General features: G+C 47.5%; 1 protein-coding gene across 1 annotated transcript; it reads right to left on the bottom strand.

Annotated features, from left to right (window-relative positions):
* Positions 1–489: 489 nt before the first annotated feature.
* On the bottom strand, positions 490–7465 carry LOC126538224 (E3 ubiquitin-protein ligase MARCHF4-like). Its single transcript, XM_050185123.3, has 3 exons — positions 6926–7465; positions 1641–1750; positions 490–717 (listed from the first exon to the last, which is right to left on the bottom strand). Exons 1-3 carry the CDS (start codon positions 7353–7355, stop codon positions 490–492), a joined length of 768 nt encoding a protein of 255 aa, XP_050041080.2. The 5' UTR covers positions 7356–7465.
* Positions 7466–21478: the final 14013 nt, after the last annotated feature.

The following is a 21478-nucleotide window of genomic DNA, read 5'->3' as shown; positions in this document are numbered from 1 at the left end:
GGCATGAATGTAGGCGGCGTTCCTCGCTCGCGCACGCGAGATGGAACCGCGTTCGCCGGCTCACCCTAACACGCTTTCAGTCATACTAAACCTCACGGCGACGCAGACGGTGACGGCAGAAATGCGCTTGAAGCGTCCACATAACTGCTATCGCAATAAGATGTAACTGTTGCTTAGAAAGCTGTTGCGTAGAGATGATGATGTAAGGTGTTAATATATTTATAATAAGTAAGAGAGAACGCTTCCAATGGCAAGATATCAGACGGAAAGCAAACTAAAACCAAGTGATCTTAGCACGCATACCCAGTCGCCCCTGCGGTACGTTATCTTTTAGATTTCACAATCACCGGCACCTGCCCACTTGAACGCCCGCCCCTCACTCGCAAAAGAAGTGGCTGCACTAGCGGAGAAGAATGATCCGCATTAAAAGCACGACACGAGCTACCACGCAGCTCTTCGCATCTGCTGCATTCACTCGATTATTCTTACTCACACGAAGCTGACGAAGGGAAAATAGAGCCACAGGAAGTGCAGCACTGAAAGCAGCACTACGACTACGGCGGCCATGTTATTTCCTACCCGGGCAGGAAGGCGCACCGCGTACAACCAGGCCAGAGAAAAAACGAAGGCAGTGCTGATCACGAAGAGAGTTCCCAGTACCAGGTAACCGAGCACTGGGCGGCGGGCTTCAGCGTCCGACAGCAAGCGCCATGCCGGCTGCAGAAGAAAACAGAGGAAAGGCTGGAAACTAAAGATTGCGGCATGATTACCCGCCTGATTGGGACAGTTGGGAACATATGAATAACTCTAACCAAAAGTAGATTTACTAAACATTGATCATTGAACTTGACTGGCCCTCGGAAAGGTTACGCAAAAAAAAAAAAAAGGTTACGATACACAGCGACGGTAAGCCTCCCTCTATACCGTCCCTCCTATTATGGGAGCAGTCTAAAAACTCATCTCCGCCACTTCAGCCATTGTTAACGATTGAAAAAGGGGCGGAGCTGGCTCCGGAATGGCGGGTTTAAATAATCTATTTTTATGGCTGGTGTCTTTCTATATACTACAGAGGGAAGGTTGCACGGAAGCTTTCGTAGGCAAGATGGCGAATGGTTTTTAATGAACAGTGCAGATGACAGGAGTATGATGAGAACAACGTCAGAAATGTTTGAAACAATGCCGCAGGAACTCGACTCGCATGTTAAGGAGGTGTAACAGACACGTATGAACGTGAGTGACTAGAATAATTTGTGGTATGGTGGTGGGGCGCTTGTATGCGTCGCTTGCGAACATTTCATCGGAAACGACCACGTTTGTGTGCACCGCCACTAAAGGATACTTGACTCCATACTTTTGTTAAGGCTGGGAGGTGACGTAGTGAAGTTCTGTCAGGCCTTTAGAACTTTGGGCAGCACGTAAATAGGTATAAGAGATATTGCATCTGTGGTACGTACTCAGTCGTCGTTGTCGTTTAAAAGGAAGCTGTTGTCGCATCTACTGTTGCGAACCATTGCCGACGTTCACACGGTCAACGCAAGACTTAAGTTGTGTTGGGAAGCACCTTCAAGATCAAGATCGCCACGACGAATTGTACATTCGAGACCATCGTGACTCTTGACAGAAGTCATCTGTAAGCTTACCTTTGCTTCCTTTCTGACGGTATACTGGAAGTGGCAGACCTGGCACTGGGGGTTCACCGTGCGCCGAATCCACAGCTCAAGGCACTCCCTGTGGACGAATCCGATTGTGCCTGCAAAGAAACCACGCAAACAGATTTGCTGGACCTGAAATAGTGCTATATAGCAGCTTTCTTATTTATTTACAGAAATAACTATTGCACGTTCTTGCCAATATCGCAAGAGCGCCGATAGGAATATAGACCTCTCCGTTTATTTGCATTCGCATTTTGCGAAGAATTCCACCCAGCACGCAGCCCTGCAATATTCGGCAGATATTACGCGGTGCTAATAAGGGGTCTCAAGTTTTGTGGACGCTACCGTATCGACGTGCAAAACTTGACATAGAAAAAGAGCTGCAGATGAACGCAAAACGTGCTCGTTTGCGTAGGTTCTGTGCAGCTATTTTTGGGTACGCTAAATCAGCTTGGATGCGCTACCTCTCTCCCATTACGCTTAGGTGCTAGATACTTGCTTGTATCTTGCGATAAGCAACCCATTTACGTGCTTCTTTCATGGCGTGCCCTAACGCACGGATACCTTTGACAACGTCGCAACTGTGGAACTGGCTACAAACGGCGCAGTGCGCTGGCAGAGAATAGCACGCTTTGCAATAAGTAAAACGTGAGGCTGCCCACATGGCATCCTGACGCATAAGAGCTCCGATGCATTCTCTCAGAGCAAAAAAGTGTGCTATTAGACATCCTATGCATAGGAACCTCCGGCTAAAAGAAAAAACAATATATTCGTAAACTGCTTTGTTTCCGACGGCGCTTGCGTCATAAATAAAAATGTCGAGGAGAGGTTTTCCGTCAAAATTTGCGATGCCTTCCCGAAACACTGCAGCTCCTGGGGCGGCTTGAGCTATTGTTCTTGTGCACTGAAACCTTTCAAAGCTGCAAACTGCGAGCGCTGTAAACCCTGTCTCAGGTTTTCACACACGAGCAGGCAGCATGCGAGCGAATCATCTCATGAAAGTTGTTCTGCGTAACGCCAATGTAAGTATGAGGGTGTTTCACGTAACTTCGACCAATGAATTTAAGGAAGCGGTTAAGCGCACCCGAATGAAACCAACGACATGGGGTGGGGTTTGTCGGCATGTGGCGCTCCTTATATGATTTATCTTTATATTCTGTTTAATTAGTTAAATAGCTAAAATCTATTATGTAAAATTGTGCATATTCACTTGAGGGCCAAGTGCGTTTCGTTACGTTGTAGAGGAGACTCAGAAACAACTGATCGAATTTTCTTTGGCAACGTACATGCTGTGTGATCTTTTTCAGAGTTTAAAAAAAATGGCCGCCAAATATGAAATAAACGCACGCGACTGCGCTCTTGCGCTATCGTATTGTCACGCTATCAAGCGTGCTACGGGTTGTTAAGAATGGCCGTACGGGTGACAACGTGCCAGCTATTTCAGCCCGCTGCACGTGTTCCAATCCAACCGGACGGGGCGCACTTCAGAGAACTGCGGATAACCGGCAGCAACGTGGCACGGGGTCAGCTCAGAGGAGTTCTCGAGGGGAGGTAATTGGCGGAACCTCCCCATGAGCTTTTCGAGACACCAGACAAAGTGCTATCCGGCCGCGTCAACAGGGATGGCTCAGAGTTCTACGAAGCCCTTCTGACGTCGGCTCCGGACCACTGAAACCTGTGCAACACGAGTATGTGAGCCCGCCTCCTCCAAAAGGGCGGGTCATCTACGGTGACATCGAACGATGACTGGACGAACGTTTCCGTGCACTTGGAATCAAAGGGGGACCAAGTGCTTATAAGCAGCGATTGCCGGCTGCTAGGGTGTGCTCCTCGTCGTGAGCTGCGTGCTCGTAAGCTGTTTGCTGTATGTTAGTCTTGCGGGCTCCATTTGGGAGTCGCGCTGGACTGTCGATGTATGTCTTGTCGAAGATGTACATAACGTAAATAAATCCTGTTCACCGAGTTCCTCTCTACGACCGTGAACTCCTTCAAATGGTGGCAGCGGCGAGATCGTCCGACGACTCCTACATCTGTTTGACAGCGGTAGGATCGTCCGACAAATCTAATAGGGTGAAAGAACCGTTCGCGCGGATCGTGGCGAATCGAGTGGCCGCGGAGGCATCGCCTTCACAGTGCGTCAGCATCTTCTGAGGGTGGCACACGGAAAGGAAGCGCCGTCGTACCTCACAAGCGATAGGCTTGAAGCATGGTTGACAGCGCTGCGATAGGTTAGCGCATGAGTGCAGTCAGGTGGGTTCTTTTTATATTTCCCAGCATTTCCTTAAACACCGAAAAACATCACCACGTAGCACGTAGGTTGCCGTAAAGAAATGGATGAACCGTTTCTGAACCCCCACCCCCGACTACAACGTAACGAAACGCACTTGGCCCTAAGGTAAGTATTAAAAACATTCAATAATTGATGTCAGTAAATTGCCTAATTAAACGGAATACAAACAAATGTTTTTGGAGTTCTACAGGATGACAGACCACATGTCGTTGGTGTCATCCAGCTGCGGTTAGACACTTTTTCTTTAATTATTGGTTAATGTTACGTGAAACACCTTGTATATACGCCCGTTCAGCTATCACTGTGGGAGTTTCTACATGTCGCATGTGACTTCTTAGCTTCGTGAACTCAAATGGATAGCAAAAGATTGATATCCAAGCTACGCGTTCCTAGCCTGCTCCGATAAACTATTTGAAGTCAGAACAATGGCCGGTTAAAGTGACTGCAAAGATATCGTAAGCCAGATGCACATGACTTTTAGTTTCATAATTGGATAACCTCGGTAAACGAGTGTTCCGGCGACTCGAACCCGAAAAAGTTTTACATTCTGGCAACGCGCTGAATAGCAGATATAAGTGCGCGGACAAACGTGGTGACTCAACTCAAGCAAAGCGCTCAGCCAGTAGATCGCCTCCGCTCCGGTGCTTTCGTGTGCCGCCTGATATCGTGGCACAGAACCATTTCACGCTCGTCCACCGAGTCATTCGGCAATGAACGATGTGCAAAACCGGTAAGTGATCCACTCCACGCACCTCGTCTCTCGTAAGAGAGGCTTCGGACCTCGGGCTGTAATTACGGCGTCAACGTGCAGACTAGTGACGTCATTCCTGCCGCCTCAACAACGCTTCCGGTTTTCACAACGCATTCCTCCGCTCTGGCAGGCCTATACTGCCTATACTAGCGAAAACGTGGTCATGTTGGTTCGGGTAAGTTAGATACGTAGGAAAGCCTGCGTGCGGATCTTTGCATTTCGCGTAATCCATTCCTCGTGCCAGTCTAGATTTAGCGGAATGCTGACTCACGTGGAGCGTAGCGCGGTGTTTGACCTGAAACACCTGTATAAAATAAAACACAGCTTAAGCAAGCGGGTACTCCATGTGTGAGGAATGCAAGCAAGATACACTGCTCGAGAAGCTGAGCAGTCGTTTCGATACTTTTGTTTTGTAGATGAACTCAGACCTCTTTCAAAGGAGATGCTGTTGAAATTTGGTTGAACAAGCTGAGTAAGCGTTAAGATTTACGCGGCAACTTGTCTGTTTCTTTTCGTACCTAACAAGTCCTTTGTTACACCTAAAGTAGCGCGTCTGCCAATAATGTTTGAGCAACTAGCCCTCGTCGCAGCACTATTTGTGTGGCACTCCCACAACCCACTGACTGTCGCAAAAGATGTCGCACAATAGCATAGCTTCGTAAACTTTCCCTCTTTTCCACCGGCACTGTAGAAGCCGGAAGTAACATCAGCGAGGCACTTGCTACATATTTCAACCGAGCGGTCGTCACCAGTTTCTGCTTTGCACCGTACTCTCCTAACCGTCCTATGCTGCTTATACCACGACAAAATAAAAAAAAAGCATGACGAAAAGAAATGGCTGCGTAGTCTACTGAGGAAGTGCAGTCGCCAAAATAGGCCCAGCTTTGGTGACAACATTACGCCAGCTTTGCTGCCGTGGCTGCTGGTAGTCGTCACCCTCAGGGAAGTACTGTGAAAATATTTCGCTTTCAACCGTGTAGCCAAGGTATGAGTAATGAATTGTTTGAACTTGCAATAATCTACTATTTATACATTATTTAATTTCGACGTTGATAATTGCGTTGATAATTTACAAGATAATATGAAGGTCATTGGCTGTTCCTTCTTATTTTTTTGATGTCGTGGAGTTCAAACTATCTTTTTTCATATCTGGGCTGTCTTCTTTTTCGCAGCATTTCTCGAAACTTTGCAAGTTCAGTATCTAGCTGCTTTAGAATACCTTTTATCCCACCTTCATCGATAGATGCTGCCAAAGCACCAGACAACGCGGTGAGCTGGCGCGGGAACTGCAAGGCGGTGACTCGATCCACTACACTGTGCTACCAGGCCTCCTCCCGTGGTAAGGATCGATTTTTTTTTTGTACTGTAGAAGGGCAACTTATTGAAGTCAATTGTTTTCCTTTGCTTTTTCGGCCGTTCTTGTAGTTAGTCCGAGGTCGGACTGGGCAGGGATAACTTTCGCTTTATCTCTCGCTTGCTCATTCGTTCGCTCGCTCGCTCTTTTGTTCGGGCTATTCACTTGCACTTAAATCTACGTTGGTGGTTCCTGGACAATTCTTATTGCAGCTCAAATAAGTTTTCTTTTTGGTTTCCCTTTAAGGGACAAACAGGTTAGCAGAGAGAGAGAGAGAAAGAGAAGTGGGGGTGAGGATAAAGATTCTAATAATATAACTCGCCCTGCACGCCCTTCCAACTTCGCCGGTTGACCCTCTGGCAAAATTGGAATAAATTGTGGTGTTTTACGCGCCGATGCAGCGATTGAGTATGATCCACGCCGTAGTGAGTGACTCCGGATTAATTTCGACCACCGGGGTTTCTTTACCGTGCACCCAACCCACGGTACAGGAGGGTGTTCGCGTTTCACCCCTATAGAAATCCAGCCGCTGCGGCAAGGAATCGAACCCGTGAGCTCGTGCTCAGCAGCGCAAAGCAATAGCCACCTAAGCCACCGCAGTGGGTCTCGAACAAAGGTTCACTGCGCAGCTACAGGCTCGGCTTTCTGCGGAAGATAGCATCGAACCCTAATTAAACAACATCCATGAAGCTGCCGACATCGCGTCATCGGCAGAGCAGGTGCCCAATGTTCTGAACGTGACCATTCAGTCGCAATACGGCGGTGAATTCTGGAGAAAGAAATGCCAGTTCGACACCCACTGATCCGAAGTAGCCTGCCCGGGACATCCTGCAAATAAACGACGACGCGGTGAGGGAGAGAGGGAGAGGCGCACTCACCACGGCAATGGCAGGGCTCGAGAAGCGGCTCTCTCCCGCCTCCGGAAAAGCATATGCGGCACGTGGGCGCGGCGTCGCTGCTCAGGCTGACCGAGTCGAGCGACAACGGACGCGGCTGCTCGATCTCGCACACGGTGCAGTGGTCGTGGAAAGCCTCGTCCATCAGGGCAGACGAGTCTGGGCCGAAGTGCTCCTTCGCGGACGACTTGGTGGTGACCAGGTCGTCCATCGGAAGCACCACGGTCGCCGCAAGAGCACTCGAGGAAGGCCCCGCCGTGGTTCCGACCGTGGAGGAGACGCCATTAATCTCGGGATCCGCCGCTTCCGGGTAGACGGTGGAGGCTCGAGACTGTGCGGGCGCAACCGGTGTCATGCCGCGGCTCCCGAGGCACGCGTTTTGGGAGTCCTCTATCGCGATGCAGCGACTCATAACTAACTGCGCAGTAGTGATCGGCGTTCTGGCTGACCGCTTGCAGGTGTCCTTGGCGTTGTTGGTCCTGGCTGTAGAATGCTCGTTCGAGAAGCTCAGAGAAACACCGTGCAAATAGAATGCTATCGCTCCTACCAGAAAGTGCTGTTCGCACGCGAGATTGCACCTCTTCCTCGTTCTCGAAATCTATGTTGGAAAGCCGACGCGATTATGCGTTAACCACTTCTGCCCTGCAGGTATCCTATAAAAAACACGAGGAAAGATGGTTCTAAATCGTGGCATAAATGGTTCATAACCAGATAGAAGAACACGGTTTGGTATGGTGCCTACGAATGTGGCTCAAACCACTACGGGGGATCGGCCATGAATCGGGAGCAGTAGGTAAAAAGAAATAATAGTGAAACAGAATTCTGCAATTAAAAACGATATTAAATAAATACTCATCCTCAATATCAATTTTTTACGCTCTAATATTTTAAAATGTGAAGTTAAGAATTTTGTGTTTATATTCAGGAAAGTAAGCGATAAAACTAAGATGACAGACTAGTTTCACTTACAAAATTAAATATGGCATCACATAAGCTCCTGTTGCACTGTGCTAGTGCCGACGCCCCAACAGACGGTATCACAGGAAGCGTACTGACCAATCCAAGTTGCTGAAAGGGTCCTTATAGAAGTCGTTCGCTGTGCACGTCAAACCTACGACACTCTATAAAGAAATGTTCCATACTTTCAGCTTTCTGAACACGAATTAGAAAGGGCAATCAATTCGCTCTTTATTGTGATAACAATTATATGAACACGGCAGGTGAATTCTTGCTGTCGTCGTTGCCCTGCATGTAGCAACGGGAAGTAAATGCTAGATCTTTGTGAGCACCATAATCTTGTTATGGTAAATACAGGGCCTAAGTGTGATGGGCAAACCTAGTAGGAAGTGGGAAACCAACAATCGGCCATTGAATGCTGTCTGATGCCAGAAGGAGTTCATGATAAGCTGAGAGAAATGGCCATTGACGAGGAAGGGTATGGCATCATATGGAGTGACCACAAACGCATCATTTCAAAAATTAGATATGTAACTGAGAAAGAAAACAAGGAACGCAAAATGGCCAGTGAAAATTTGAACGCTTAACAAATAACAAATATAGTCACAAGGGTCGAAGAAGAATTTCGCAAATGGCCAAGCAAAGAGTGGGAAATAGTGAGCTTTTAAGTGTAATAACGACAGATATACGGAAAGAGAGGCAACATGTTCGTTGGAAAGGAAGAAAGAAACCGAAAAGCTGGTGGAACATGAAGATACGAGAAGCATTCGCCGAATGACAGAAAGCATCCCGACAGCGCAGGCAGGCAAAAAAAAGCACAGTTATCGCAGGATGAAGTAGCCAGAAAATTGGAAATACACCCGTAGAAAAATTAATGGTTCAAATAATGGTTCAAGCGTACACAAAAGGAGAAAGAGAACGTTGGTTGTAAGAAATGCGTGAGAAAAAGAATTCGCACTTATAATATTTTGGAGCCGCACAAACCTATTAGGCAAGAAGTGTGGCGCAATACGACAAAATATCCTAGACGAAGATGGAAACAATTTGAAGAGGGGATCGGCTATAAATTACATCCGAAAAGTAACAGCCGAATCTTTCCAAGGCAATTACGAGGTTGTGTGTGAGGAAAGAAAGAGCGTGAAAGAGAACCAGAAGGAAAAGGAGATGGTTCTGACAAATTTCAACTTTAAGAATGCCGAAGAGAACATTCGTAAGCGCACAGCCACAGGGCTAGACGAGGTTAGGCTGAATAATGAACTAGAACCAAAAAGTAAGGAAGCTATGTTGAAAACAGTAGAAAAACCTTTGAAAGATAGCCGAATACCAAACAGTCAGCAATAAATCAGAATGAATTTAACTTATAAAGGTACAGGGGAGAAATATAGAAGGCACTCGCATGTACCGCTTACCACTACATCGGTAATATACGCATTAGCAATGCAGGTAATTAAATTAAAGCTGCAAGCATGGGCAGGGAATAATGGCATTTTGTGGGAACTTCAGAATGGCTTCAGAATATGTAGGCGTCTGGATGACAACTTATTTGTCCTTACTCTGTGTATTGAAATATTCAGAGTAGAAACGAGACCGTTATATATGGCCTTTTTTAGAAATTACAGGAGCGTATGACAACGTAGACCGCAACATTTTTTGGGATATTCAGGAAGGGGAAGGATTAAGTGACGATTCTGTACAGCTGTTGCGAGAGATTTACCTAGAAGATATATATATAATTTAATTGAAAGAAGGCAGAGAGGCCGGCCTGAGCTGAGGCGCTCTAGCCTGCTACTCTGCACAGGGGGAGGGCGAACAGGGACATAGAGGTGTGATGAGGGATGATGACGGCATAGCAAGAGGGATGCGCAAAGGTGAAAGCAAGTTCAACACTCTGATGACAAATATTCACAAATGTCATCCATGAAGCCACTATCAGGTTTCGTATCAAGTCTGTAGTCACCAATTCAAGTGAACTTAAATATAGAGGCGCTAGGATGAAGCTGTTGTGTGGGCCTCCCCTGCGTGAACAGCACAAGCGCCAAACAAAATCTTTACAGCATATAAAGAGCTGCGATAAGCGGCTCTAGCACGGCGAGCCCTTGTAGGGCACCTTTAGCGGCCGGAGTCTCGAGACCACCGAGAATCACGCGCATTGACTCTGCTATAGGTGTTTCAGCATTTTTTGCACACTCTCCTTCTCATTGTGTGAAGATATCTGCTCAGTGGTCGATTTAGGTATCTCTGTCCTCCTTGAAGCCCTTAGATGCAGCAACAGCAGGAGGAACGTAAACATTTCCGCAATAGAGATTACTAAGAGGCGATTGGAAAACTCGTGGAAGAACAATAGCGAAACGACAAACAACGGAGGTGTACAAAAACAATGTTCCCAATAGGGGTCAATAAATTTTGGTTATGTAAATTTATCGCGTTTTCTGTCTTTTTCTTTTGTCGTTTATAATATAGGTAGGACATCCGGCAGTATATTAAGAAGAGCTTGGTGGCGCCACCCACAACCCTGTTCCGTACAGGCACTCATAGCATCCATTCATCCATCCGGCTCAAAGTGTGCGCCGAGACGTCGGCGCGCCGCCACCGTCGCCGATGTTTCTTGTCGGCGAGGTCGGCGCACTATATAAACATAAATAAAGATTTCTTTTTTTAAGTGAATCCAACTTTTTTGTGGATTTTGTGTTGTCTTGTTTAATTTTTTGCCTGTCTCAAGCAGGGGGTCAAGCAGGGGAGCAATGAATAACACAATACAAACAAAAGTAACCGTGCTCTCCACGCGTCTGCGCATACGTGTCGTCACGAGTCGGCGCAGCGTGGGATACGGAATCTTCTCCTTCAAAAGTACAACATGGCACAACGAGAAGAAACAGCGTCGGAATCACGGCTCGAGGGTCGTGGGCAGTGTGGTTGCGTGTAGAATCGGCGATATGTGTGATAGCGACATTAAAGAGAGAGATGGAACTTGTAGCAAGATAAACATTTCTGGCTCTGGTGTGCTTAAGATGTCGGTTGGAAGTTTTGGCATTATTCCGGCCGTTGCATTCGAAGGAGCTTTTCTGCGTCTCTACATGCAAAAAAACTTGCGTGTGTATTGCATAGTGGTGCTTTTTTTTTGCATTCATATAAAAAATTGAGTGCAACTGACACCGACAGCTGCACTGAACTATAGAACAGCAAGGCTCTGTATATTCCTTTCTCCACGAATATGCAGAGATACTCCACATAGATGGTTTTAGATATGTACCCAACTTCTTTTTTTAATATGTTGGCTGAAGAACAAAAGATTTACAAGAGGTTTTGTATTTCTCGCACTCTGAACATCTCTGTGTTCGGTCTTCTCAGCCCCTAGTATGAAAAGGCCACAAAAGAAAGCTTGCGGCCTGCTGATTCGCGAAAAAAAAAAAAAAAAATCTGCGTTGCCTCGTTAGTAAGGTGGCATTCCTTCTAACAGAGAGAGCTCGAATGCCTTCTCTCGCTTGTAAGCTTTCCATCGGCATGCTGCGCTTGAGCACACGGAAGTAATTTTACCGCAAACTTTCGCTGACCAGTGTACTCTCATCGGGCAGCAACGTCCCGACAAAGGCGGGAGCGCAAAGAAAAAAAAAATAGCGACAGGGGCCATCCGTGCTTTTGTGCGGCTTTTTGTTCAGCACAACTTTGCGTGGTTTCTTATAAAGCAATATCGTAAAGGTGAAGGAAATCGTCTCGCGCGCAGCCGTAGCATGGGAGCCGAGGGGAAGGGCGTACGCCCCGCGCTGCGGCGAAAGGAGCGGCCACGCCCCTTTCCGCAATGGGTGACCAGCGCTGAAATTTCGCGCGCCCACTGCAGCGCCGTAACACACAGCCTGGCGAGCAGTGCGCACAGTTTACAGTAGCGCTCGCTACGGTTTTGCATCGCCAAATTCACCGCTCGTTTTCAAGCACATGCGGCCAGCAACTGATCTATCTGGGCACCGACGTGCCAGAACGCGACAGCGCATGCCATCCTCGAAACCCGCATGGCATTGGACAGAACTTGGCTGGGCGTATCGGGCTTAGCAAACATTAGGGACTTTGAGCTCGCCCGCTATTCCGGCAAACGGAGTTGGTTTGGGCGGATTGGCCGGTCGAGCGGGGGCGTAAACGTGAGCGGCGGGAGCGGTGCAGCCGCCTGGTGGCGTAGAGCTGAACACAAACACAGTGCTAAAATTGCAGTAACCCACTATATTCTGCTTCGCTGCTGGTGCAAATTTACTGCAGCGGCTTAATTGTGAACACGATTACGCTGCTGTCGAAAATTTCCGCCAGCAGCGAAGCAGAATATAGTAACTGGCTCTGAGTTTGTGTGGTTCAGCTTTGCACCACCAGCTGGCGCCACTAATCTGGCCGCTCAAGTTTACGCCATTGCTCGTGGCCTTCCTACCCGACAGTGTCACCACATTTTAGTTGCACACTCAAAGTGCCGTAGAGCATGTTGGCCAGCGCTTGTTCCCAATTACGGCCTCTCCGTCAGAATGGAACGACTGAATCCCACCGCGAGCGCCGATCCAGGCGGCCGTGCTACTACACACGACAGCGCTTAAGGGGAAACGAGATAAATTTAAGTTCGGGGTATGGTACGGTACATTTCTGCTATTATGAAAGAGAAACACTATGAAAATATGTGAAGCGCACAACTGATACCGGGCGTGCAGAAGCATAGCAAGCCCACGGCTGTGTCTAGGCGAGACTGCGGAAGCGGTCGCGCCTGAAATCAACACTTCTGTGCCTCCGTGGTAGCTTTGCGGTTATGGCATTGCTCGAGGTCGCGGATGTGATCTCGACCGCAGCAGCCGCATTTCGATGGGGGTGAAATAAAAATGCGCATGCACCTATATTTAGAGACACGTTCAGAGAACACCGTGATGTAAAAATTAATCCGGCGTCCGCCACTATCATCATCATCATCAGCCTAGTTACGCCCACTGCAGGGCAAAGGCCTCTCCCATACTTCTCCAACTACGCCGGTCATGTACTAATTGTGGCCATGTTGTCCCTGCAAACGTCTTAATGTCATCTGCCCACCTAACTTTCTGCCGCCCCCTGCTACGCTTCCCTTCCCTTTGAATCCAGTCCGTAGCCCTTAGTGACCATCGGTTATCTTCCCTCCTCATTACATGTCCGGCCCATGCCCATTTCTTTTTCTTGATTTCAACTAAGATGTCGTTTACCCGCGTTTGTTGCCTCACCCAATCTGCTCTTTTCTTATCCCTTAGCGTTACACCCATCATTCTTCTTTCCATAGCTCGTTGCGTCGTCCTCAATTTCAGCAGAACCCTTTTCGTAAGCCTCCAGGTTTCTGCCCCATATGTGAGTACTGGTAACACACAGCTGTTGTACACTTTCCTTTTGAGGGATAGTGGCAACCTACTGTTCATGATTTGAGAATGCCTGCCAAACGCACCCCAACCCATTCTTATTCTTCTGGTTATTTCAGTCTCATGATCCGGATCCGTGGTCACTACCTGCCCTAAGTAAATGTATTCCCTTACCACTTCCAGTGTTTCGCTACCTATCGTAAACTGCTGTTCTCTTCCGAGACTGTTAAACAGTACTTTAGTTTTCTGCAGATTAATTTTCAGACCCACCCTTCTGCTTTGCCTCTCCAGGTCAGTGAGCATGCATTGCAATTGGTCTCCTGAGTTACTAAGCAAGGCAATATCATCAGCGAATCGCAAGTTGCTAAGGTATTCTCCATCAACTTTTATCCCCAATTCTTCCCACTCCAGGCCTCTGAATACCTCCTGTAAACATGCTGTGAATAGCATTGGAGATATCGTATCTCCCTGTCTGACGCCTTTCTTTATAGGGATTTTGTTGCTTTCTTTGTGGAAGACTACGGTGGCTGTGGAGCCGCTATAGATATCTTCCAGTATTTTTACATATGGCTCATCTACACCCTGATTCCGTAATGCCTCCATGACTGCTGAGGTTTCGACTGAATCAAACGCTTTCTCGTAATCAATGAAAGCTATATATAAGGGTTGGTTATATTCTGCACATTTCTCTATCACTTGATTGATAGTGTGAATATGGTCGATTGTTGAGTAGCCTTTACGGAATCCTGCCTGGTCCTTTGGTTGACAGAAGTCTAAGGTGTTCCTGATTCTATTTGCGATTACCTTAGTAAATACTTTGTAGGCAACGGACAGTAAGCTGATCGGTCTATAATTTTTCAAGTCTTTGGCGTCCCCTTTCTTATGGATTAGGATTATAGCGTGCCTCAAATCCAAATGTGCTTTGGCACGTACCGCCCATAATTCAATTCCAGTTTAATACTTCTGCCACGATGCGATGTGCCATGTGAGGCAAATACAATGCTCAACCCTCTCACAGGTTATCACACACAACAATCCCACAAGCAAATACCTCTCCCTGTGTGTTCTGTGTGCTAGCAGACAAGTAGCAGTGCTGAAGGCAAGGTAGCGTTTAACATCAACTCACCATTCTGGTGTTGGACTGTACGTTGAAGAAACTAAATATTCGCCGTCAAGATCACCGCAATTCACCGTCAATCAAGGCAAACAGCCGAGAAAGCTTCGCTTATATCGATTCCCACAGCGCGTGGGATTTGCATAATCTTTTATCTTCTCCTCTCATCTTTTATTCCCTTACTTTATCCCCCCTGTGCAGAGTAATGAACCGTACAATTCATCTGGTTAACTGCGCTGCCTTTACCCTCTTGTTTTTTTTATATTTCTCTCTCTGGACAATGCAATGTCACAGCACTAGAATCTATGTCGTGCACAAACAAGCGCATGCCACCGACACTTCCACCGGGATTGTCGACTGGCAATCTCAACCGGCTTTCTCAAGGCCGCCAAGAAATAGTAAAATAAGCCAAGACTTTTTTTATTTTCACTTGCCACATCCTCCAATCCAAAATGCCACACACAAATGCCTGTTGTTTCTTTTATACAGTATTATTCCTTGTTATGCACACTTGAGACAACGAGTTATAAGTCCGGTTGTAACAAACTGACAAGGCATCCACTGGGAACCGTAAGCGTAATGACAACGCCAAAGGCAGGCCCTGCACACAAGCGCTTCTCTGTCCTCGATAACTCGGATCGTGCTCCGTGCGGGCCAGTCGAACTGTCACTTAAGCAGCGTGTCGTAGGTGAATAGGCCGAACGTAAAAAGTCTTGGAGGATCGGCGGTTAAACCCGACACGGATGACAGGGGGCACTCCTCCGAGGTTACACCGAGATCGTGGGCGACCTCCTCTTCCCCACCGTGGGCCAATGGGGCAGAAAAATCACGGGGTGGTCGGCCACCAATCTTTCGACGCTTTCTTTGCGGGAAGCCCTCGCGGCTAGTAGACGGCATGCTTCGGTCGAAGGCCTCTTTTCCGCCGTTGACGATTTCAGACTGCAGGAAACCATGAGTAATCCTCCTTTTCGACGAAGGTGCACAGGCTTCACCAACTGCACAATGTAGCAGCAAAATTCGCCTACGATTAGCCACATCCGCTCATTACTTTTGTTCTGCATTTTATACATTGTAAATGTGCATGCACATTGTAAATGTGCATGCATTATACCAGGTTAAGTTTGTCCCACCAGCAGTGAAATAAAATCTCTTGCCGTTTTTTTTTTTCTTTCTTCTTTTACGCGGCTGTCAACGCCATAATAACGATACGATGCCTGAATTTCTAGTGGGCGCCCCAAATACATAATAGCACCTCTTACGCGGCCCCTTCGCTATGGCTGCATTTTGATAGGCGGCGAAATGCGAAAACGCTCGTGCATATTCAGGTGCACGTTCAAGCATCCCTATCACAATTAATATAGAGCGACCCACTACGGCGTGTCTGTTAATGTACCACAATCGATGTTAATTTCGTACGCGGATCCGATAGCCAAGCTGCAAAGGTGGTTCTCAAGTCGAATTGAACCATCTGTATAAAAAAAAATCGCATAACATTCTTGCATTTGAGTTTTATATTTAAAAGTATACAAACTTTTGCCGTTAAATGAAGCGTAGCGTAGCGCCATGCCTAAAGAATTTTAGATGTTTTGGGGCAAGCCAGCTAGATCGCTAGTGTGATTGCATTATCAATGACCCCTTCTGCACAGAATACGCTGGGTCGGCAGAAAACGCGGAACATAGCGCCGCTGCGATCTATCCTTTACTTATTTGTTGTAACAAGAGAGCCAATATAACTGTAACTAATTAAGCAAGCGGTAGAGAAATCGGTTGAGTTTTCTTTCTAGACCTCGCTTTTTGAAGCAACAACAGATTTGAACTTTAGACGAAAATCATGTACAACAGAGTAGTGTGTAATGGCTAAGGAGCATCGAAATGAAAAATCGTTACAAGACGACGACACTTCGGACTAGTTCACTCAATACCTTGCTGCACACATACTCCGGAGAGAAACTTAGCTCCATCTGTCATCCCCACTTAATCATTTCTTCCGTCTTTCCTGAGCCCACGCCCAAATACATGCGTCATAGCTGGTACACAAACATTTTACAATGTAAATGCGAATAATGAAACCTTGCACTCACATTCTGGTAGAGACTGTTCTCTCTGGCGTGCCGTCCATGAGCTCTTTTTCGTCGGTGGAAATGGTATCTTGCGCAGTGGGATCGATACCATGCAAGACTCCTGGCGATTTCCTCGGCTATCTGCGGATTCGAGAGTGACGTTAATCATGGCTTCTTAATTGGGTCCAGATAGTGAAGCATGAATTTGTCGGTGCCCTGCTCCTGTATTCACCGGAAACAATTTCACGAGCGTGATCGGGATCGTCCGAGCACGATATGGCCAGTGTGGCAGTCGACTCTACTCAGTGTGAGGTTCTCAGTGCCCTAGAGTGCCGCTGAACACGTGTATATTCGCCTGTGAATCATAGCGCCCATGCTGTCTTCAAAGCCAAGCTTTCTTTGCCTCTTCCTTCGACTTTCCAGCTGCTGCTTTTGTTATCAAGCACGCCGCATTTGGGGGGGACGGAGAGGGTATGATAGGAACGAGTGTTATGGGAAAGGAGACGCTCGAAACTCGTTTTCACCCCCGCGTCGAATGTGCACAATGCCCTCTGGAGCTCCCTGGCCGTAGCCAATCTTGCCTCTTGAGAGCTGTAATTATCCGTGACTCACCTCAGAAGCACGGCAGAAACTGCAGCGCTTCCCTCGTGCGAGTCCAGAGGGCACGTAGATACAACTATAGGAAGCAGGGAGGAGAAGAGGCAGTCACCTTACATGGGAGGTGGGGAGGTGACGTGGGAAGGTAAGGAAACCCTACTACCATACGACGGCGGTTTCGGGGAAACTGGATAAGCTTAAAGGGCCCCTGAAACGGTTCGGACAAATTTTGTAGACGCGTAGGGTACAGCTTAAGTAGAACATTCGCACCACAATTTAAGTTAAGCGTTACGTATTAATGGAGCTACAAGCGATTAGAAGTTACCCTCCTCCCCAGCCATGCTTTTCCTCCTCAACTCGTTCGCCGAGCGAGCGGGGCTAAGCTCCGCCTTCACTGGTCCTGCGTCACGATGCGACGTCACATCGTCCACTTCCGGTTGTTTTGAAGCCCGCCCCCGCCCGCGCGAAACCTCTCCGCTAGCCGCTTGGCTGTCGACCCCAAGCGAGAGCTATCGAAGCAGCGTGCGTTGCGAGCATTCTGTCGTAGCGCCGAACGTGTCTGGTATTCCGTTAGCCACAGGCAAGCTGGTCATATCGGCAAATGACTGGAGGCATAAACCCAAGCTGATGAAGGAACTTTGGCGCAGACGTACGTGAGCGGCCTGATCGGTCTGCACGGTCCAGGCACTTGTTGCCGCAGCGCTTAACCAGCCAAACACAGCGCTAATATTGCTCTAACCAAGTGTAAAACATTTTAAACATTTATAAAAACAATGTGTTGATGACTACACTCCTGCAAAAAATACGCACCAGCAGCAAAAAAGAATACGCTTCGTTGCTGCTACTGTGTATGGTTGAGCTCTATGCCACCAGGTGGCTGCACCGTGCAGACCATTCACATTTGCCCTTCTGCTCATCTCGGCTCATCCCGTTACGGCACAGTCAAGCGGCCAGACCCTGTCCCCTTGCGCTATATACCTTGCGCTTACGTTTGCCCTAATATGGGACTCGCGAAACGCTAGTGCGTTAGTAATCTTCCGGTGTAAAGTGACGGCCACAAACGCGCAAATCCTGGCGCCGATCGGATAGCGGCAGTCCGATGCGCAGCAGCCAGTTCGCTCGTACGCTGCCCTGCAGTACGCTGCCCTGCAGAGGGACACGATGTCGCAGCTTGACATATTGCCAGTCACTACGTTTGCAGTCCACAAGGCAACAAAGTCGAATCATAGTGCTCTGACCGCGGAGCTCTCGTCAAAATGGAGTACGTTGTAACACAAGCAGACGACACTTGCTGTGTGCCGGAAGTGCTTAAGTGTACTGAAAAATTGTTCTTGTGCATTCTCTTTCTGCTACTTTCTCTTTATAAAAACAAATTAACTAACATTCCAACTATTACGAAGATCATTTGTTTACCATAAAGTTGGAGAAATTATCGATCACGCGCCCTGGTCAGCCAATCAGATAGCTCGCCCACGTGACGTCATATGGGTTATTTGCATCATATGGGTAGGGGCGGCTTAAAATTCCGCCGAGCAGTGCGCTGCGATCGACAGCGATGTGCATTTTTAAAACCTTATAATAAATTACACGCTTTACGCAGAGCACTTAGATGTGTCAATTAATGATCAGAAGGACCTACTCTAACGACTCAGTACGTTTGTAGAAAATCACCAAAATCGTTTCAGGGTCCCTTTAAGTTAAAGGTTGGTTACTCTACGTTGTTGCTATTTCTGAAAAATAAACACCATGCAAATATGTCAAGCGGACAAAGTACGCAGGGCGTGCAAAAGCAGAGCCGCGTTACTTAAATGCACCGCGGGGTCCAGGAAACACTACGGAAGCGGTCGATCGTCAAATCAACACTTCTGTGCCCGCCGCGGTAGCTTTGCGGCTATGGAATAGCTAGAGGCCGTGGATTTGGTCCCGACTGCGGCAGCCGCATTTCGACGAGGGCGAAATAGAAAACGCACGTGCACTTAGATTTTTGGACATGTTAAAGGAAGTAACGGTGTCAAAATTATTCCGGAGTCTACCGCTACGGCCTGATTCATAATCCGATTGAGGCTTTGGCACGTACAGCCCCGCAATCCAATTGAATTTTAATACATGTGTCACAATGCGATGTGGCATGTGAGGCAATGACAGTGCTGAGCCCTCTCAGAGATTATGAATTATGGAACACAACAACGCCTCAAGCAAACCTCTCTCCCTTTGTGTCTTGTGTAGTATGCAGACAAACAGCAGTGGTGCACGCAAGCTAACCTTTAACATAAATTCACCAATATCGGGTTGCACAAAACGATGAAATTAAACATTCGCCGTCAACATAAACGCTAATTATCGTCAGTCAAAGCTAAAGATAAACAAAGTCAACATTTGTTCGTAACTTCGCTTAGTGAATTCCACCCCATATCTAAAGACACTTAACTTTCTTAGATCGCCGCACGGACCAACGTGCCCTTGAGGTTAGCGAAGCTTTTCGCATGTACGAACACGCTGATTCGTGTCTTAGTTGGCTCCTGTATAACTGCATTGCAGTGAAACACGATATTAATCGAATGCGTGACAGCATGCCGACAGCATTTGGCTGTGATGCATTAGTGTTCTTTTGCTTTCTGCCGAGATTATTTCTCCGTATTTCTGATTATGTGCAATAAAGACTTATTTACTGTCAATGCTGTTTCTGTAATCGAAACTTTGTCCCGCAAGCAGTAAAATTGCATCTCTTGCAGTTTTTTTCTTCTTTTTTAGGCGGCTGTCAACTCAGTAATTACGATATGATGCCTAAATTTCTAGTGGGCGCCACAAATATTTAATAACACCTCTTATGCGACCCCTTCAACGTGTCCAGCGCAGCTTCGGTCGTTCACGTCGTCATCAGCGGATGAAGTCGCAGTGGCTGCATGTTCATAGGGGGCTAATAGCAAAAACGCTCCTGCATATTTGGGTGCACGTTAAGGTGGTAACAACTTTATTGAGATTCTGGATAGTTATGATCTGGCAGGCCCGAGTCCTATTATGGCCCCTCATGAGGAGCGACCCTTGCGGCCCAGGCAACGAGGGCTTTTTGTAGTTTTTGATCCGGCGTTCTGAGCAGGTCCTCCCACGTCTGTTGTGAGGGAACTGGCAGGAGCGACTTGGGGGGGGGTTAAGCCCTCGCACCCCCAAAGAATGTGATTTTCGGTAGCCAATGTTTGATTTGTGCAGTTTTGACATATTGGGTTCCATTGCCCGTTGGTAATTATGGCCTGCCAGTGTGGGCTGGAGACTTAGTTTGTATTCGACGCAGGATCGAGGCTAGCGCTCGCGTGAGGCTTGCGTTTGAAGGCGGGTAGATTCGCCTTTTTTGCTTGTAGTAGTTTGTTATCTCGTGGTATGTCGTCGGTGCCTCATCCATCGGATCCGAGTCTGAGAGGCACACCTCCCGGTTGATTAGACCTCGGGCTACCCAGTGCGCCTCCTCATTCCCTTGATTCCCCGAATGGGCAGGGATCCATACGAGTTCAACGGTATTTTAATTTGTAAAGTCCCGTAGGACTCGCGCTGCACAGACTCCTATGCTGCCTCTCGAAAAGTTGACGATTGCCCTTTTGGAGTGGCTTATGATAGTTTGCACAGAGGGATTCATGATGGCCAAAGCAATGGCAATCTCTTCCGCTTCCACGGTGGACGCCGTTTTTATGGTTTTTTATGGTCGCGGCGTTGAGGATACTTCCCTCTCCGATCATGACGCTCACTACGTAAGTTTGGGGATATTGCTTTGCTGCATCGACATAAGCGGCGTGCTGGTTGCTTTTGTACCTTTCTTGAAGGGCCTTGGCTCTGGCAGACCGCCTCTTGTCGTGTCTCCCAGGGAGCATGTTCTTGGGTAACGATTTTATAACCAAACGGCGTTTGACCGCACCGAGTAATGTTGTTCTCCCTGCTGAATTCATAACGGGATTTAGGCCGAGTTTACTTAGAATGACCCTGCCAGTGGCGGTGCTGGAGAGTCGTTCACGTTAGGCTGTTTTATGGGCCTCCATGGGTTCGTCTAGGGTATTGTATATACCTAGCTCAAGTAATCGTTCAGTGTTCGCATACCTCGGGAGACCAAGGGCAGCTTTATGAGCTGTGCAAATGACGCTGTTAACCTTTTCCTTGTCAGAAAGACGTATGTGGTAGTAAATGAAGGAATACACGATGCGACTGATCAGGAAAGGCTGCGTCAGATGACAGATATCGGCCTCCTTTATACCGCAATGTCGTGTGGCTATTCCTCTGATTAGGCCACGTTAAAGCAAGTGTAAATGAGCCATTTGTATGAAAAAAAAAATCCCCAGCGTTCTTGCACTTGTGTTTTATATTTAGAAGTGTACAAACTTACTGTTAAATGAAGCCCAGCGTAGTGGCATGCCTAAAGCATTTTGGATTATATTGGGCAAGCGAGCTAGATAGCTAGCGTAGTTGACATAGCCCTTCTGTA

The sequence above is a fragment of the Dermacentor andersoni genome, chromosome 3, assembly GCF_023375885.2.
Source record: "Dermacentor andersoni chromosome 3, qqDerAnde1_hic_scaffold, whole genome shotgun sequence".
Taxonomy (NCBI): domain Eukaryota; kingdom Metazoa; phylum Arthropoda; class Arachnida; order Ixodida; family Ixodidae; genus Dermacentor; species Dermacentor andersoni.
This window is presented reverse-complemented; position numbering and strand designations above follow the sequence as displayed.